Raw genomic sequence first — 20,386 nt, 5'->3', positions numbered from 1 at the left:
ATTCTTACTTGCTTATTTTTGTAAAAATTATTACTTGATTTACAAAATATTTGTTGAAATATTTCCGCAAGTGGTTTATATAACAAAAATTCATCCAAATAAATATTTTTCTGAACAAAATACTTATTTATGAACATGTATAAACAAATAACAACAAATAATTTAAATGTAGACAAATTTGGATAACAAGTAACATAAGAGAGTTATAAATTGTTAATATACTTTTTATCCGTGTACTAAGATATATATGTAAATAAGTTACAAGTGTTATATCATATTTAGTATTTATACCTTTATGATATGTAGAGGGGAAAATATTTTTATATCTTAGTGATTTTAGTCAGCTGTGCAGTATTACCCGTATATATAAGCATTAAGGTACGTTTTCTTTGCAGCGTCAGACAGTCACAGTTTAGACACCGAACATATCCGATGTTATAATAATTATAGATGCAGCATCAAGACAAATCGGGAAAAGTATTGATGCGGTTTGAACTTTGAAGCAATCGCTGATAACTGATTACATACAAAATTTACAAATATATAAGTACCATAGTACTATAGTAGTACCAAATTTGATAAGGTTTTTGTACGTGATTTGTATAGCTAATACTAAATGCATATAGACATACAGACCATACCGTTTAGTACAGAACAGGCGCGGATCCAAAATATATATATACAGGGTGGGAAGGTGGGGCTATCGCCCCTAGCCCCTCCTTAGATCCATGGCTGGTACAGAACATATTAATCATATTTTAGTAAGGCATAATGAACACAATACTCAAAAAATAAAATTACGAAAATAATAATTATTTCTTGGATATAGCGCAGGAAATAGGTATTGCAAGCAACTTAGTATGATTTTGATTTTGAGGAGAAAGAAGTGTCTTGTGTAATCACGGACATGGCGTAAATAACTTGTAAAAACAAATTTACAAAATCATTTACTACGATAATACAATATTAAGTCGTTTATATAATACGATTGTCGATTACAATGAATGGATATATAACTTCTAACATCCCTCCCACTGAGCACCCTACTGGTTTCCTTATACGGCTATAGTGCTATACATTATATCATATATAAGTATAAATATATTATTTAGATCTATAGTTTATAATATTGTTTTTCGGTTGGATGGGAGTAATGGGATTTTCATATTTGTAAATTATATTCAATACAAGGAATATCCTGTAAAGTGTAAAATATAAATAGTAGGCTAGAATAAAATGTTAATTTTTCTACACAATTTATATTAAACTTTGCATTGCCGGTGGGGGGGACAAAGTTCCACCCCATCCCCAAAGTGTATTAAACCATAATATGCATAGACATAAATTATTTAGTATCTATTTTTCATTATTTTTATCTTCAGATAATATTACATTAAATAGGACCACGCTTGAAAACATTACCTATGGATAATGTTAGTTTATAAACAGTAAATAATACATATAGCTCGTAGCGCGTTATAGTACGTAGGTGGCTACTGGCTACGACGCTACGTATATACACAGTTAACGATTAATATATATATATGTAAAACGGAAAAGATATATTTAGATATTTTTATAAAATATGTCAAAATGTATTAATACGAGTAGGCATGGCCCCTACAAATAGGGGGGGGGGCTGATAGACCTCGAGTACAGGGCCCCGCCTATTTCAAGGACCCAAGGGCACGTTGAAATTTATTTGTAACTTTTATAAAGTTTTATAAATGGCCCGGACAAACATTTAGAAAAGGGGCCCGATATTGTATGTGGTATTTTATCAAAAACGAAATTAAATTAAGAAAAAACAATAAAAACAATTGGCCATTGCTCATTACACACTTATTAAGCCTAGGACAAGCACTCGGTCTAGTTTAAAAATTTTAAAAATCAAAATATTCGTCCAATCTAAACACGAAGTAACCGGTCTAGTTGTTAGACGAGTGGAATTGAGCATGCGAATGAATCAAAACCGTTTCTAGCATTTTGTATTATATACACGAAGTGTGGTGTACACCACACAATTTTCGTATAATGTGTCTATAAGTGTAGGGTTGGTAGTTTATACATGACTGTGGTCTGTGGATAATTGATTAATGGTTAGAAGCATACATGGACTAAATCAACAAAAGTCAAAAATGACTACAAGAATAAAATTAAAACAAAGTATCATTAATTAATAATTATTATTATTTTATCATCACAACATTGCAAAAAGAAATTGTTCCATAAACGTTTCCAAAAGCTGAACTACTATATTGGGCAAGTTTTATTAATAATTAATAATAATTTCTATACCTAATTTTAAAAATTATTTAATTTTCACACGTGCAGCGATTTTGACAACGGTAATATTTAATGTTATTAAATTTAATAATAATATTGTATTTTTAGTAAATTTAACAAAGTTATTTACCATAATAATTATAATAACATGCTATATGCAATATATTATGTAATTAATAGTTTTATTAAAATTTAAAAGTAAAATTAAATAAAAAAATGATTAATTTATAACTGTAATATATTCTATATTCTGTATATAGTATAATAAGTTATTATTTCGAGTTTTAAATGAATTATCTTACTAAAAGCTATATTTTAATTAGCAAAATGTGGATAAAAAGGCCGGTAAAGGCGTATTTAAATTTTAATCAATGATAATATTATTATTTGCTGTAATTTAAACGATATTTCGGCGGTAACCATATAGCTGTGGTTCTAGTCATAGACTTAAGTTTATGGTTCTAGTACTGAACTTGTGGATGAAACACTGAACTCAATAGTCTATACCGTAGACGTAGAGTATAACACTATAAGTTACTCTCTAGTCTATAGTCTATACTGAGTATACTGTATACTCAATATTGTAAATAGCGTTCAGTGCACCTTGGTCTATGGTTCAGTGGGATGAAATCATGACTGATAAAGTGATAACAGTTATCTAGAACTGTTCAGACAATGTTATTGTATTTTTAAAACGCCGCGAAAAACGTTGACGTTATCACGACGCGCATATGTGTAAGTGTATAATTGCAGTATGTGTGTTTCAGTGTTCGACTCAAGATTCGACTGACGATATAAATTGACTTTTTCATATTTTTATAGACATTAGCGGGGAAAATCCTAATTATGAGCTTTCTGGCTGCCGTGTTGGCCTCCGCAGGTACGTCGTGCAAGGTTTTTTTTAGGTCTCGTATTTTTACACACAAAAAATCGTTTTAAGAATTTTATTTTGTTTTTTTATTTTAATAATCATTGCTATCGTTGTGTTTGTTGTCGTTGCTGCTGAATATTAAAGGCGAGGTAGAAATGACAGACTTGGACAAAAATGTATCCGAACTTAAACACAAAATCACAAACCTCGAGTACGACATCAAGGAAGCAATGGAACAACGTTATATGAAGTTTGCAGTGGTGTCTAGGGATGCTGCATCGTTGTTAGATACAGCCCAGTCATATTCAAATCAAATTAACAACCTTATATCTCGAATTGACAATCAGGTCTACTGGAAAAATACATATTATTTTGCTTACTTTATCTGCTCTACTTTATCTAGCTTTGGCCATGGGCTTTACGTATATATCAGGGTTAGGTTATCACTCTGGTACTTGCAATGTTCTCTCTATTTTTATCAACTTTTATGTTTAGTATTTTTTTTATCCAATAAATAAATAATAGTAAATCATTTTTTAAACTTTTTTTAGACTAAAAGAGAAGTTGTAGACGCGATGTCTGATCTGAAAATGTTCAAATCTACTTTGGAAGAAAATAAAAACGGCTTGATTGTTATAGAACAAGTCCTGGAAGCAAGCATGAATTTAACAAGTGACAGTCAAACTAAACTATCATTAGCTGATAGGATAAAAAATTTGCAAACTGCTCAATACATTTTATTAAACAATGAACATTTAACAAAATTGGATGTATACAAACCTTTAATGAGAGAACATCAAAGACTAACTGATGTCTTACATTCAAACTGTATATCAGCTTGGAGAAAGAAAATAGAATGGTCAGAGAATGATACGAATAGTCAAGACTCGTGGAGAGTGATTTTAAAAATATCTGGCAGTCAAGAGGATATTTGTGATACTGTATTTGCATTGCAACATTTTGACAGTCTCAATATTGAAGTAAAACAATTTGCAGATAAACTAATAAATTTAATTGTAAAACCAATTATTATTCAAAACTTACAAGTTGATGTGGTAAAATTTGTGAATATCTCAACAATGACTCTTAAAGTTTCCAATAATGAAGATGAATTTCTGTCAGCAATAATCAAAAAACTCAAGAATGTATTTGAATTTCTTAGTTCCACTCTTCCTGCTGACATCAATGAAATCCAAATTATGTCTTATTTAGGATCCTATGCAAGTCAGCAATTTTGTAAACATTTTAAAGACATAGTTATATTTAATGCCGTACCAAGTGAAATATCACAATCTTGATAATTTTCGAGAAGATCTGAATGAAGTTCTTGAGTTCAACAAATATTTAAGTGAACTAGGTAATATTTTAATATATTTTATTTTATATTATCATAAAAAATACCCTTGCATAATGTTGATTATTTAGGATTTTTTGAAGAATCAAATGATGAATTGATAAAATATATTGAAAATATTGATAATTTATTTTTCACAAAAATTAGTCAATTATACTATGATAGAGCAAGAACTATTATAAAGAAAGATCTTCACGATTTAGTTGAAGTGAATAATGTAAGATTTTTTTGATTTTCTTTTGATAGAACCTATGTAGCATAAGTTTTATTAATTATTATAACTGGATCATTTTTTTCTTGTAGGAAAACAGATGGACTCCTGATGAAGACGTTATAGATGATAATGGGTTTTGCCAAAAAATTTTTGCTTATCCACAAAGTAAAGTGAGGTAAATTATTTAAATTATTTGTTATTAACTACTATGTTATGTTACCTACTAATTAGTATCTAATATCGCAGAACAGATTAAATAACCAAATACCACCTTGTTGAACTCATAGTCATATCCCATATTTATACCTATAAAAAAGTTATGTTACTATTATATTTTTGTCGAGTTTCAATTATTTGTAATTGCTTTTTGTTTATTTTTATTATATAGCTACTAAAATATTTTTAAAGTTCAATTTAACACTTGATTTGTTGTATAATTTATTATTATGAATTTAATTTTATCATATAAATAATTATTTTTCAGTAAATCATTATTAGAATTTCTAGATCTTATTGATACAGTAGCCTCAGAAATGTCTAGCATACCAGAAAATAGTACTTGGAGATATCATGATATATTAAATAATATAACAATTATGTACTGTGATGTAATACCGCTTCAGCATTGTAAAGTGCTAGAATTTCATCCTCAGCAATCCGGTATACCTGTCTTTTATTAATTATTATTTATTATACAATTCAACATATTATTTAATTTTTTTTTTCATATATATATATAAATATTTACTTACAGCTGTTCTTTACAATAATATTATGTATTTTACTCGGAAATTGGCTGAATTAAGTCCAACCTATAAGAACTTACTCATCGTCCATTTACTTGAAAAACTAAAAAATTTAGCTAGTGAAATACTTCATTCTCAATGCAAACAGCAAATTACACAAATTGAAAAAATTGTCAATCAATCTGGTAAGATTTATCATTAAAAATGATTGTATTATATCATTTTGGGTAGCTGCGAATTTATCATTGATCCATAATCACATTTTTAATTTATTAAAGTTTAAAAAATATATGTCTGTTCAGTTAATACAAACATTCATTTTTTTTTCTTTAGATATTATTTTGATGGCTGTAAACTCAAATTTAGGCTATTCTGTTGAAAAAAGTATGTCACAATGTTATGAACTTCTATCTATCTTGAGTGGTTTGTGGAGAGATATTTTGCCATCAACTGTATACTGTAAATTTATTGGTAAATACACAAAATTATTATATTTAACTGGTATAAAATAAATAAATAATTTTTAGGTTATTCGTGTAACGGTTTATTTGAGTGTCTTGTTAATAAGCTATTCACATTAGAAGATATATCAGCTACTTCAGCAGAACAGTACTCGTCTATTTTCAACAAAATCATCAAAGATATTCCAACCTTATTTCCGGTATTTTAAATAGTTTGCAAGTATGAAATAGTTTAATTATATATATTTTGTGTGATTTATTTTAGGAACCCAAAGAAGTTCATAGATATGTTCCTAAATGGTGGCAGTTAAATGAATTAGTGTATATATTGAGTTCCAGTATGAAAGATATTGAAAACCGTTGGGCTGATGGAAAAGGTCCATTAGCTAATGAATTAAAAGTTGATCAAATAAAATGCTTGCTGAAAGCTCTATTTCAAAATACTGATAGAAGAGCAGCGTTACTTAAACACATTATGGCTACTGCACAGTCATAATAATGATTGATTTATGTATATATATATATATATATGTCATTACCAATTTTACTTAAATATAATATAATTATAAAATGTCACATTGGTAACTAGAAACATAAAACTGTAACTATTGTTGTAGAAAATAATATATTTAATAAAAATTATTTATTCGTACACATTGTACACAGTAAAGTAGATTTAAATTTATATATTTTATTCATATATCTCTGAAATGTATTATCACAGCAATTATAATTCATGATAAAATCATTACTTCATCATTTAAAAAACTTGGCTCATTAACAAAAGAAATAGCATTCAATGTTATTAAGAATTAAAATGTAGGGTTTTATAGATTAGTTTTCTCTCATCTAAATATTTCAAAACATAAAATTTATCTTATAATAAAATTTGTTTATTGTACAGCTTTTAATATCCATTGTTAATTTTTTTTTAATTTAAACAGAATAACACAGAAATTAAATATTTTTATATTAACATGATATTTTATTTGTATTTATCATTAAATTGTTTACATTTAACATGCACTCAAACTTAAAAACAAAAAAAAGCATAACAATTTTCTTCACAAATATTAATATACAATGCAAATCCAATTCCATGAATTAATATTAATACTTTCCTAAAGAAATGGGTTTATCAATGATAATTTTATATTTATATTAATAATTTATTATTTAAAAGATGTTAGGAATCATATTATGCCATTATGTCATCGGTTTAAGCAGAATTCTACATATGTTTCTCAATTTTATTTGATTAAGTTTTTGATTAGTAATGCCCACAGTCTTAAACAACTTATGACCAATCGGCTAATCCACTTGTAGATGAAGTTAATTAACTGGTCCAAATGATAACAGCTGTGCCATCTACCACTTTATTAAACATTTTTCAGTGCTCGTCAAGCTTTTAGGGGCTTGTTGACTTTATCATTGTAACTCAGGTCTGCGGTCTGCAGCAATTGCTTGACTTTCGTTTCATGTAACTAGTAAATTATAACTTCTTTGTAAGTAGTACCCGAGCGGACACCATTGCCCAGTGGCGCAGGAACTATTTTTCATGACGGAGGGCAAAACATAAAAACCTAATAACAATTATAATATATATTTGTGATTAATAACAGAAATACTTTCTTGATATTTTATTCTTTTAATGTTGATATAGGTAGTATATAATAATATAAAAATTATTCAATTATATGAATGTATTGATATAATTATAGTATAATATAAATATGAATATCTATATAAATAAATATAATAAATTAAATATAAAAGAAATAATAATATTATTACGCTCATTTAGGAAAATGAGACCAATTTTGAATAAGTAAACGAATAAATTAAATGGATTATGTAATTTACGATTGTATACCCTTTAATTTGTAGTGTGGGATGTACATTTAAAAATGTAGAGTGGGAAGGGTAATAGTATACTTTCGCCCCTATGGTTTATATCTGAGGGGTCAATTGCCCCCTCTGCCCCCTTCTCCGACGCCACTGCCATTGCCTAAGTATGCCTAGCTCTTTATTATTCATGCATATTTTTTTTAGGTGGACTTTTTTTTTATCAAGTTTTTTAATTTGTGTCAATGAAAAATGATCATAGGGTCTGATAAAATGTATTATTTATGTAGTTTGTGCATTGTATGTTGCAGTTACCTAAGCTCAAAACTGAAAAGATTAATTATTGCAGCTTATAATGTATTTTTAAATATTTTTTAGATTGTATATATTATCTACAAATTTTAAAATACATATAAAGGACATGATTTTTGAATTTTCTTAGTATTTTCGATTTATACATTAAAATATTGCTTCTTGGTTAAAAAATCATAGTATGAGTATAGGAAGAATCACCAAGTGTTACAAACCCTCATTTATTCTTTCTTTTATAAATTATTGAATTTATTAAAAATTCATTTTTGGAATTTTAAAGAATACTTGTACACTGAGAATTGAGCTTTATATATCATTTAAGAAGTGCACTATTGTGATACATACAAACATATTTTTCAAATGAAAACAATACTTTCCAGTATTGTTTTAATATATGACTGACTATTATTAAACTCTTCAATAAATTATATTTCTGTGATTCATTATGGGTAATAGGTAATATATATTTTATATAAGCAAAATAAATTTAGTAGGTAAGTATTGTAAGTGATACTTATCTATACCAGTTTCAGAGGACAAATATTTGTATCTACACCAATTTTACATGATAAATAATTCATCATATTTATAGTATTTATACCTATACTGATTTCATACAAAAAATATACATAATATATTGTTTATATCTACAGGTGTATCACAATATAATATCTGATGTTTGTCTCATAGATTAAAGCTACATGTATCTTAAATGTTTAATGTTAATCTATGACATATTCAAATGTAAGTTTAATGAAAATTTAAAAATTGTCATATCCCTATGATACATTGTATATTCGTAAATTAATAGTGTGCGATTATAAGTTCATAGGGTATATATTATAATATGATGATTTGAAAATCAAAATAGTCAATATTTATTCATTATAATTTTATAATTTCAAAAACTGTATATAAATACTAAAACCAATTTTAGATGTGTTTTTAAATCCATTTTTAAAGACTATTTATTATATTTTGTTATGTTAGTCATGTTTATTTGTAACAGTACTTAATATTAGAATTAAAAATATTGTGTTTTGTGTAGGTATGGGTATGTCCATTTTTCATATTACCTAATCGGCTAAATCAATATTTGAAACTGCTCCCATAAAATCATTTTTTTTTAAGACAGCAAAGAATAACAGGTGATCAATTGGAAAAAATTGAGATGTAGGTGAAAAAAATTTGAGGTAAATTCAAATTTACTGTCTGCACTATGAAAATGAAAGTTGCCCGATTTTTTTTAATGGCTGGCCATTTAACGTTATAAGTAGCTTAAGAAAAATGAAAAATGTTTATTTATGTTATAAAAATATAATATATTAGTATCTCACTCTAATATATCTATTCTGTCCTCCTAATTACACATACTGGCCTACATCTCGTTATAAAAACCCCGATATATTGGATATATTTATCACCAAAATTCCTAATAACCTCCATACGCAAACTCTCAACCTTCTAGACCCATGCTCAGTCCACTCTCCAGTTCTGCTCATCATAGACTGCCAACCTCCGGACAAATTGACCACCACAGTTTTATCCCAACATCAAACTGATTGGGAAAAATTTGATACATCCTTATTGGAAAAAACTGACTTAAAGATTCGTTTACAAACAACAAATGATATTGACGACGCTGTTAATTTGCTCACACATAACATACAATTATCAATATGGGAGTCACACAAATTATTACCTTCTAAAAAGTCACCTAACAATCTACCTGCGTATATAAGGACTTTAATCTCAGCGAAACGGCGTGCTCGTGCTGTTTAGCAAAACAATAGATACCCAGCAGACAAACGCCACTACAATGCTCTTGCACTAAAACTTAAACGCTTATTAGCTAACCACAGGTCCAAATCATATGCTACACATCTATCATCTTTCTCTCATATAGATGGTACCCTTTGGAAAGCTACTAAAAAACTTTTCCATATCTGTAACCCACTACCTACCTTACGCAACGATGATGGCAGCTGAGCTACATCTGAGCTAGACCAAGCAAACATCTTCGCAAAACATTTAGCTAATACATTCCAACCACACCATGATATTCTATCTCAAAATAGAATCAAATACATTGAAAATGATCTCGACTCTCCTTTGCAAATGTCCCTTCCTCCCCGAGCCTTTTCTCCCGGCGAAGTTGAATTTATTATAAAAAAAATTCCTTTAAAAATATCACCCAGTTTCGACCTGATAACCGCTGAAATAATTAAACATTAACTAAAAAAAACTATCATATTCCTTACTCAAATATACAATTAAATGATCAGACTATCGTACTTCCCAATCCTATGGAAATACTTCACTATAATTATGATCCTTAAACCTAATAAACCCCTGAACTGTCCTTCGTACAGACCAATAAGTCTTTAAAACTAAAAACTTTTAGCCATTCTACTGTGCACCAAGTACACAGATTAGTTGATAAAATCTCTTACGCATTAGAGGAAAAACTTTACTGTACTGGAACCTTCCTCGATGTCTCCCAAGCATTTGATAAGGTATGGCATGCAGATTTACTCTATAACTAAAACACCTACTACCTAGTAACTACTACTTAATCCTAAAATCTTATTTAAAAATCCGTTTTTTCTCAGTGCGTATAGGCTCTGCTATCTCCCCTCCAGCAGGAATTAATATGCTGGTGACCACAAGGCGCAGTTACTGCCCCTCTACTTTTTAATTTATTCATCTCTGACCAACCTAACACAAACCAAACCCTAGTCGGTGATTTTGCTGATGATAAAGCTATAGTAGCTTGCAGTGCAGATCCTAACTTAGCTTCTCTCTAAGTTCAAAATCATCTCCACCTTCTCGAAACTTGGTATAGGGAATGGGGAGTAAAAATGAATGAAAGCAAATCCACCCATTGTACTTTTACTCTTCGACACGGTACGTGCCCGACACTATTTCTTAATAACCAAACTTTACCTAATGCCCAATGTGTACGATATCTTGGAATTTACATCGACCGTCGACTTACTCGGGCTTAATAACCGCTTTCGTCTCCTACGACCCTTATTAACAGCCAAAAAAATAAAAGTACCTAACAAACTATTAATTTATAAACTACTCCTAAGACTCATCTGGACATATGGCATCCAGCTCTAGGGTGCAGCTAAAATATCTAATACTAACTGTATTCAAAGGTTCCAACCCAAAGTTCTTCGAACAGTTTCAAAAGCTCCATTCTACATCTCCAATTAATCTCTCCACTCTGATTTAAAAATATCAACTGTCACCGAGTTAGCCAAACTACATTACAAGCACTTCAATAGCCGACTAACCCAACATCCAAACCCTCTTATTACTCAACTCTCATCCGCAACTATTCCAGGCAACCCTAAAAAAAGACTAAAAAGACAGTAGTGTCGTGACCTGCAAAGATAAATTAAAAAAAAAAAATGTAAAAATGTGTAATACAGTCTAACTATCTCGACGAAGTACCTCCATTGGGAGTTCTCTTCACTCTGTTATTCCTGTTATTGTATTATTATATGAATTAAGCTTATTGTTCAAATTTGTAACAGATTGCTAAATAAAGAATTAAGTAAAAAAAAAAAATATTCTTTAAATATATAGTACTTTTATATAGACATTTTGAATAATATTTTAATATTTTACAGGCAGTTATAACAATTATTTTTTCATTCGTTTTTTGGTAGGCTTGGAATTAATGGAATTTGAAAGATCAAAATCTTACGGGTGTTCAATCCCATACAGACTACGAGTTCCAATAATGATTTTTATAATGCTTTAATGAATACTAAATACTTACATTTTGAATGGAATAAGCCTCCTAAACAATAATTATTATAATATATGGGACTTTATATTGAGTAATTACCTGCCTATTATATATTAAAGCCATCATTATCCGTATTCTATTTTCTAAATATTAATGGAAAATTGCAAACATTTTTGATTGCATGTAGCCATGAAATAGCAGTAGCAATGATTTTTTCACATAGTTCACAGTGATTCCAAAGTGGCAGTCACAAATTACTACACAGGTACCTATCAGAGATTTCTACTTTTTGTTTATTAATAAAAATGCAATGCTAAGTTCGTAATCATTACTACACCTACAGTGTAGCTGAGGGCTTAAAAAAAATAAAAATCACCAGTACGTTAACACGAATATTGATCACATACAAGGACACACTGTCAACGGCGTTGAATTGATAATCATATGTTTTAGGCGTTGATAACGATTTTCCCAATTTTTCTCTGTACTTTCAGTCCTTGGAGCGTGCACTCTACATATTACATCAAGTACGTAAAGGTTGTAGGGATTTTCTAAAATGGCATCTCGTTTATTAACCATCCAAACGCCTTTGAAGGCCCTCACATCAAAATACGGAGTCACTCAGGTAAGTGCTAAACACGACGCATATATATATGTAAAAATGCTTGTCTCACTACTCATATCGTTTTACACAGGTACCTATTTGCTGGCGGTCTACTGCGGCATCGTGTACTTCTCCTCGCGTGAACGTTCCCGAGACAAAGGTCACCACGCTTGAAAATGGTATGCGAGTTGCCACAGAAGACAATGGTTCGCAAACAGCGACCGTCGGTTTGTGGATCGATGCTGGCTCAAGATGGGAAACCGCAAGTAACAATGGTGTTGCCCATTTTGTTGAACACATGCTATTTAAGGCAAGTACCATCGTTTGAATTATTCATATAAATCAATCTATTGCTGTTTCTAACATAGTAGAATAACTTCTATAGGGTACACCAACAAGATCACAGACCGCCCTTGAATTGGAAATTGAAAACATTGGCGCTCATTTGAACGCATACACTTCTCGGGAACAAACTGTATTTTATGCAAAATCTTTAAAAAGCGATGTACCTAAAGCTGTTGAAATTTTAGCTGACATTCTTCAAAACTCAAATTTTGGTAAGTTAAAATAGATCTATACAATACCTATATAATATTCTATTGTATGCTTTTATAATAAAGTCTCTACAATATTATTAAATAAAATTGTCATGAATTGCATTTCTCTAGTACATCAGTATATTTCATAAGTAAATACCTAACACTTAATTTAATATTTAAGTTATTTTTTTTATTATTATTGACTGTTATTATTTTGTTTAGTTATTTTTTATTTATGAATAGTAACAAAAAGTATATATTTTTTTTTCATAAGCTAAATATGGCATATTTCTTTCAAAATTTGACTGAAATAATAAAATATTAATAATACTGTTTAAATACTGAATTTATACCAACAATGATTTTAAATAATAAAACAATTATTTTAACAGAGAAACTATGTATAATATATTAATTTGATATGTATCAAACAGTATACTTCTTATTAACTAATTTTTTTTTTTTTTTTGACGTGTTTAATTTTGTAACTAATAGGAGAAAATGAGATTGATAGAGAACGTGGTGTCATTCTTAGAGAAATGCAAGAAGTTGAAACTAATTTACAAGAAGTTGTATTTGATTACTTGCATGCCACTGCTTACCAAGGAACACCTTTAGGTCAAACAATTCTAGGACCAACTGAAAACATAAAGTAAAATAAAAGTCTCTTCAGTTATAAATAATTTGCAATAATTTTGTATTTATTATTTTCAGTTCCCTTAAACGTAAAGAACTTAAAGAATATGTAGACTTGTTCTATAGACCATGTCGTCTTGTATTGGCTGGTGCCGGCGGAGTAGACCATCAAGAATTAGTAGATCTTGCCAAATCCTTATTTAAAAACCCAAAAAATTTGAATATGGAAGCTGAAGTACCTCATTACTCCAAATGCAGATTTACTGGTTAGTACAAATATTTTAAATTTTATATTTATATATGTATATTTATACGGTTAATTATGAATTCAGGCTCTGAAATCAAAGCCCGAGATGATTCCCTACCCTTGGCTCATGTTGCAATTGCTGTTGAAAGCTGTGGCTGGGCTGATGCTGATAACATACCTCTAATGGTAGCCAATACAATAATTGGATCTTGGGATCGTTCTCAAGGAGGCGGTAACAACAATGCTAATCGTTTGGCCCGCTTTGCTGATTCATTAGACCTATGCCACTCTTTCCAGTCATTCAACACTTGTTACAAAGATACTGGTTTGTGGGGAGCATACTTTGTTTGTGATAAAATGAAGATTATGGTAAGTTAATATAATTTATTAACATCATAATAAAAATAATGTACAAATTAATTTTGCTTAATTATTTGTCAATCAATGTATGAGACATACTAATGATTTATTTGTTTTATTAGGAATTCACATTCCATTTGCAAGAAGAATGGATGAGATTGTGTGCTTCAGTGACTGAAGCTGAGGTAGAACGTGCAAAGAATGTTTTGAAAACTAACATGTTATTGCAGTTGGACACATCTACACAAGTATGCGAAGATATTGGTCGTCAATTGTTATGTTATAACAGACGTATACCTCCTCATGAGTTGGAAGCTCGTATCAATGTAAATATATTATTTTACACAAATTACTGTTCTACAGATTACTCAAACGCTTGTTTATTTTATAGGATGTCAGTGCCAAGAACATTCACGATATCTCTATGAAATACCTGTTTGATAGATGTCCAGCTGTTGCTGCTGTTGGTCCAGTAGAACAATTAGTTGATTACAATAGGTTGAGAGCTGCTATGCGTTGGGTAGCTTTGTAATTTTGTAAGAATAAATTCTTTTGTTTTCATTCATACCACTTTTATGCCGTTTCTGAATTGATATTTTATTTTGTTCGACCGATATTCAATTTATCAATGTATGTAATTATCAAACATCTCTATAATATTAAAATGCAGTAAAGTTTTGTTTAGAAACGGTGTTAATTGTATTTTTGTTGATTAGGACAATATTAAATGCAAATATATATATATATATATATATATTATGAAACATAAATTTCAGATTTTGGTCTTTAGTTTCTACTTAAAAGTAATATTTATATTTCTTACATTGTATCCATGTACACTTAAGTCGTAACTCATTATCTAGGGTTATAATTATTCCTAAGCATTTGAAATGCTGCACCCTTAAAAATATGACCTTTTAATTTTTGGTTGTATTAAATAAGGCCTTGCCTATAACAATACTTTCAGTTTCAAATACATTTGTGTCTCAAATTACTTTACTAACATCAAATTAAAGAGTTTCTGAGATAGTGTATCTCCACGCAAAAGTTAAGTTGTAACTAACTATGCATTTGAGTTAACTTCTTTAATTAAAAATATGTATATAATAAGTCACAACCCTAAAGTCTGTAGTTAAAATTGTCAAATATTTAAATTAGAACTGTCATAAAAATGTTGTTCTATTACATACTTTTTTTTATTAAATATAAAAGTTTGTCAGCGTGTTTCCGCTCTGCTGTACATTAGGTACAGAGTGGGATACAATTGTTAAATTTGAATTCAATGATGTACCATTCTATGCGGAATATGATTGTTTGATGAAATTATCTATTAGCATTTAGCCTTTATTCATATTTTTTTTATATAGCTATTTAATTCATAATCAATTTTTTTCTATGAATAATAATAAAATAATGGTTTCTTATTAAATAAAAAAACAATTATTAGAAATTTAGCACCCTTTCACTTTTTAAATATTAAAATAAATTATAGTCATGCAAGTGCTACAAGTAAGTACTGCTTAAAACTGTATATATATAAATATGACTTCTATAGTTGTTTTATTGTTGATATGCTTTGACAACTTTGGCTATTATCAACCATATTAAACTAGAGAAAGATTAAATTTAATAAATTACAGTAATTACAAAAAAATATAAGTTGGCAACTCATACATTATATTATGTAGGTAATTAGTTTGCTGTTTTCTAGTCAATTAGGCAGAATATTTTGTATTTTATATTTGATGCGTATAACACATTGACACTAAGATTTTGAGCATAATATATGATACAGTGATAACTTGACAGCATATTATAATATTTTGTATAGAGGGAATTAGACTTCTAGAAATATTTGTCCTCTATTGTCATGAATATGAAGTCGCTGGCTACACCTATGGACGATGAATAGTTGGCAAATTTACATTTAATTCTACGATTTGAAGATAGAAGTTATCACTAATTGACTAAATATATTTCACAATATGGTTTTAAAAAGTAATTAAAGTAATATATCATAAGTTTTACGATAAATTGATTTAAATTTTGCTTAAAACATCGCATTTATTATGTTATTATTACCTATTTCATTATTATACTAAAAAATATATATTATTGTTATTAACTTTTGAGTCAATACCACCATACCATAAACAGTGTGAATAAGTACAAATAGTAAATAGGTAATACACTAATATCTTAAATCTAATTTACGAATCCATGGGTTACAACTTACAAAATAATTATTTGAATATTGGTCTTACATAAAAAAATTTGTCTCCTAAATTTTTTTGTTCGTTATTTCAGATTATAAAAAAAATACTGGAAATTTTCTACCTAGACCTCACTAAAGTATAAACTAAATCCAATTAGCTATCTGAAACTTAAAGTTGAAAGTCAGAGCTTTTTTCACCTACTCATTATGCACACAAAAAAAAAAACAATATTGTAAAATCATCTACATTCATTAGCAGAACGCTCGGAATTAAAAATTGTTCATTATTATTCAATCAAAAACACTTTTATAATCTAATAATTAATATTAATAAGTTAATTTAAATTTTAAAGCTAATATTAAGTTTAGAATTTATAATTCTTTACTGATTGTAGTGTTTTTGAATACTTAACAGCATTTTAGTGTGCAATAACTTGAATGTTACAGCGATAATATTTTAGTGTTTTGTTTTTTTAAGACTAAAAGTTAGTTACATAGAGAGCTTTATAAAATATAAATCTAATGTTACAAGATATTGAATGATGTATATCAAATAATCTTAATACAATATCTTTAAGATGAATGAAAAAAATTTAATTTTTAGAAAATTAAGTAAATTAATATATTTCTGCCATAGCAAATAAGCTTAAATATGCAGGTGTTAAACTTCAAAGTTTAAATGTTTAACAAGCATTAATCATGTGATTAATCACAATATAAATTGTAAGTGTATTAGTATAAAGGATATACATTAAGAATAGGTTAAAATCAAAAACACTAAGGTTTTCAGGGTTGACTATTTTGAAAAATATAATACATTTTTAAAGGAAAATTATTTATTATATATTTGTGCAGTTTTATTTTTTTTTAAACTTTTTCGATTTATTAGATTTATGTCTACCAATATTCTTTTTCCTTACACCCATTGCGCCTTCTTCATCATCATCAAGGTCTCTTTTACCTTTCTTATCACCCATATCTTTCATATTCTGTAATTTTAAACAAAAATTATGTATTAAAATAGATGTAAACACTGCGAAATTTGTAATAATAACCATTTTTGCCAGCCGTTGAGCTTCTGACACTCGTTCTTGTAAACACATAACTTCATCATCTTCAACTTGATATAGCGGCAATTTTTTGCCAATAAGTTGTTCTATCCTTTGATATAACTCAATATCATACTAAAAATAAATAAATAATTTTAATATTTAATACATTTATACGTTAGATCAATTTTGATACACGTCAACATGGGCAAAACTACATTTATTTAAATTGGAAAAAAAATGATGTTGTGATTATGAAATTGATTACAAGTAGACATAATGCAAAAAACTTGTGATTTCATGGATCTACTTATTTGTAGCCATTTAATTGCATCATTAAATTGTCGTCATTTAGTTGTTATGTGTAAAAAAGATTACATGAACTCTTTAGTACTTCGATTTGCTGATAATTATTATTTTAACAAATAAAAATTAGTAACAAAAAAATACGTAAATAAAATATCTTTCATTAATTCAATAAATTAGATTTTTTATAACAGCTTGATATCAAATTAAATTTCAATAAAAATACAAATTAGATATAATTCAAGAATTTATATCATTCTAAATGAATATCTACATTCTACATATACTATAGAGTATTTACTGTGGTTTTTGACTATTTTTTATTTTAATGCAATGCAAAACAATTTCCAAATGGGAAGAACCTTAATCATCATTATTTCTATTGCAAGCATATTATATGTAAAAATATTAACATAATAATAAAATTGATGAAATAAAATGTTAAAATATTTTGTAAGGTCAATAAATATTTTTGGTTGTTTTATAAACTTCAATTATTACCAACTTTATCTATTATTAAATTGTATGATACAAACACTTATTTAATATAATCAATAATAATACAAAAATACCTGAGTCACAAGTGTAATTGCTTTTCCTGATCTTCCAGCTCTGGCAGTTCGTCCAACCCTATGAATGTAATCCTTACTGTGAGTAGGCATGTCAAAATTGATTACAACATCAACATGTGGAATATCCAAACCCCTAAATCGCCACAATACAAAAAATAATAATTAAGGATAAAAATAATTTTATTACCATATAAAGTAGACACTAACCTACTGGAAACATCAGTTGATATAAGTATTGATCTAGACTTTGATTTAAATTTATTTAGTGAAGCCAATCGCTTATTTTGTGTCATTTGTCCATGCAATGGTATAGCATCCAAACCCAAATTTCTGAGTAAAAGAGCTACACGGACAGTTCCGTTACAAGTGGCCATGAATACCATAAATGAATTACCAGCCATTTCATTTAATATATGTACTAAATATACATCCTATAAATATTGTATAATAAAAATAACATACAAACACAAGATTTATAATTTTTAATATTTACTTTGTATTTAACAGGAATGAAAATATAATATTGTTGTAGCTGTTCAACTGTTTGGAATTTAGTAGATACTTCTACCCTTACAGGATCAACTAAAGATGCTCGATGCAGTTTTTGAACTTTTTTTGTCATTGTAGCAGAAAATAAAAATGTCCTCCTTTCTCGAGGAATGACTTTTAAAATTTTATCTACTTCTTCTTCAAAATCCATGTTTAAAATTCGATCAGCTTCATCCATAACCTATTCAATATTAGTGATAAGTAAAAATTTTACAATTTGATATTATAAGTAGGTTACTTACAAGCATTTTTAAATTTCGTAAACTAAATCCTTTGGTGTTTTCAAGATGGTCTACAAGACGACCTGGTGTTGCAATAATAATATGTGGTTTCTTAGCCAACATCAACGATTGAGCCATCATATCCATGCCACCAACAATTACAGCACATTTAACGCCAATACTCGATCCTAATTTTAAAAACGATTGTTAATTGTAATTTTATACAGAACTAATGATTTTATTTGTCTATATTTACCAAGGGCTTCTATTTGCTCAGATATCTGGAAGGCAAGTTCTCTTGTTGGAGTTAAAATAAGAGCAAAATATCGCTGAGGGTTTTCTAATAGCGCTTGTAATATAGGAATAGCAAAGGCACCTGTTTTTCCAGACCCAGTCTCGGCTAGTCCAATGATATCTTTGCCCTGCAAAGCTACTGGAATAGCTTCTTTTTGTATTTTTGTAGGCGCAGTCCATTTCAATGTTTCACAAGTCTCACACAACACGTCCGTTACACCCTGTAATAGTGACAATAGAAAAATAAACATTTCATTCTAAAAATATGATTTTTTGCTTCAGATATTCTGAAAGACACGGTTAATACTCACTAAGTCTTTGAAAGTGACTGAGACTTCGTCGTCATCGTCGACTTTTTTGGGTTTTTCGGTGCTCATAATATTTGCGACTATAGGATGTGAAATTCAAATTATAGACGTTTCAGGTAGTCGGATACAATATTAGGGTGAATTATTAATTGAACGTTACTCTTTACTGACTATAATACCATTCGTCCGTTCATAGATAATAGATATAATTGCACGTGCTATTAACTGTAATCACTAATCATATTTTGTTAAGAACCGTGACTTCGTATTGGTCGGGGCAGTTTCTCCTTAAATTATTAAATTATTTTCTGGAGGAAACGATGAAACGTAGCAAATCGAATTTTCAGGAGCACCAACCATTAAACGTAAAAAATATAATTAATGTATAAATTTTGGTACTCCTAAAAAATTGGCGCTTTGAGTTAAAGTCACGGATATAGATACTACTAATATCTTAGTTTGTGGTACAGCCCATTAAAAATTTTATTTTCAATACAGAGTACAGACAATACATACAGGATTTTTGAAATGAATGAAGTCACTAGTAAATGCGTACTCATTCAATTTGTGATGGGCCATCTCATTTCAATGGGCCAATGAAGAACTTTTGGAGAATTCAATCGTTAAAAACGCA

The 20,386-nt window shown here is 28.7% G+C and overlaps 3 protein-coding genes across 3 annotated transcripts; 2 read left to right on the top strand and 1 right to left on the bottom strand.

The window, feature by feature from the left end:
* The first annotated feature begins 3,013 nt into the window (after positions 1 to 3,013).
* Positions 3,014 to 6,605, top strand: LOC113548186 (centromere/kinetochore protein zw10 homolog). The gene is given in 11 exon segments (XM_026948926.1): positions 3,014 to 3,166; positions 3,302 to 3,504; positions 3,709 to 4,434; positions 4,436 to 4,514; positions 4,583 to 4,728; positions 4,815 to 4,900; positions 5,210 to 5,385; positions 5,480 to 5,656; positions 5,805 to 5,942; positions 5,999 to 6,132; positions 6,198 to 6,605. Coding segments are annotated over 11 exon segments (2,130 nt in total). The 5' UTR covers positions 3,014 to 3,132; the 3' UTR covers positions 6,429 to 6,605.
* Positions 6,606 to 12,319: 5,714 nt separating this feature from the next.
* Positions 12,320 to 14,929, top strand: LOC113549058 (mitochondrial-processing peptidase subunit beta). The gene is made up of 8 exons (XM_026950205.1): positions 12,320 to 12,477; positions 12,548 to 12,766; positions 12,842 to 13,013; positions 13,491 to 13,647; positions 13,710 to 13,897; positions 13,964 to 14,247; positions 14,361 to 14,564; positions 14,630 to 14,929. Exons 1-8 carry the CDS (start codon positions 12,409 to 12,411, stop codon positions 14,768 to 14,770), a joined length of 1,434 nt encoding a protein of 477 aa, XP_026806006.1. The 5' UTR covers positions 12,320 to 12,408; the 3' UTR covers positions 14,771 to 14,929.
* A 2,348-nt stretch (positions 14,930 to 17,277) lies between these two features.
* On the bottom strand, positions 17,278 to 19,971 carry LOC113549059 (probable ATP-dependent RNA helicase DDX47). Its single transcript, XM_026950206.1, has 8 exons — positions 19,756 to 19,971; positions 19,407 to 19,665; positions 19,172 to 19,338; positions 18,874 to 19,110; positions 18,588 to 18,811; positions 18,381 to 18,513; positions 17,509 to 17,637; positions 17,278 to 17,442 (listed from the first exon to the last, which is right to left on the bottom strand). Exons 1-8 carry the CDS (start codon positions 19,819 to 19,821, stop codon positions 17,311 to 17,313), a joined length of 1,347 nt encoding a protein of 448 aa, XP_026806007.1. The 5' UTR covers positions 19,822 to 19,971; the 3' UTR covers positions 17,278 to 17,310.
* Positions 19,972 to 20,386: the final 415 nt, after the last annotated feature.

The sequence above is a fragment of the Rhopalosiphum maidis genome, chromosome 4, assembly GCF_003676215.2.
Source record: "Rhopalosiphum maidis isolate BTI-1 chromosome 4, ASM367621v3, whole genome shotgun sequence".
Lineage (NCBI taxonomy): Eukaryota > Metazoa > Arthropoda > Insecta > Hemiptera > Aphididae > Rhopalosiphum > Rhopalosiphum maidis.
Note: the sequence above shows the minus strand (reverse complement) of the source record. Positions and strands in the feature narration are given on the sequence as shown.

Bases quoted from the DNA above. Each gene is read 5' to 3' on its own strand.
- LOC113549059 (XM_026950206.1), bottom strand. From the start codon at position 19,821: ATGAGCACCGAAAAACCCAAAAAAGTCGACGATGACGACGAAGTCTCA. The intron at 18,812-18,873 runs GTAAATATTAAA...CAATATTTATAG, and splicing joins TCATTCCTGTTAAATACAAA to GATGTATATTTAGTACATAT. The intron at 17,638-18,380 runs GTATTTTTGTAT...ATTTATTTTTAG, and splicing joins CAATTACACTTGTGACTCAG to TATGATATTGAGTTATATCA.
- LOC113549058 (XM_026950205.1), top strand. From the start codon at position 12,409: ATGGCATCTCGTTTATTAACCATCCAAACGCCTTTGAAGGCCCTCACA. The intron at 13,898-13,963 runs GTTAGTACAAAT...TTATGAATTCAG, and splicing joins CTCCAAATGCAGATTTACTG to GCTCTGAAATCAAAGCCCGA. The intron at 14,565-14,629 runs GTAAATATATTA...TTTATTTTATAG, and splicing joins AGTTGGAAGCTCGTATCAAT to GATGTCAGTGCCAAGAACAT.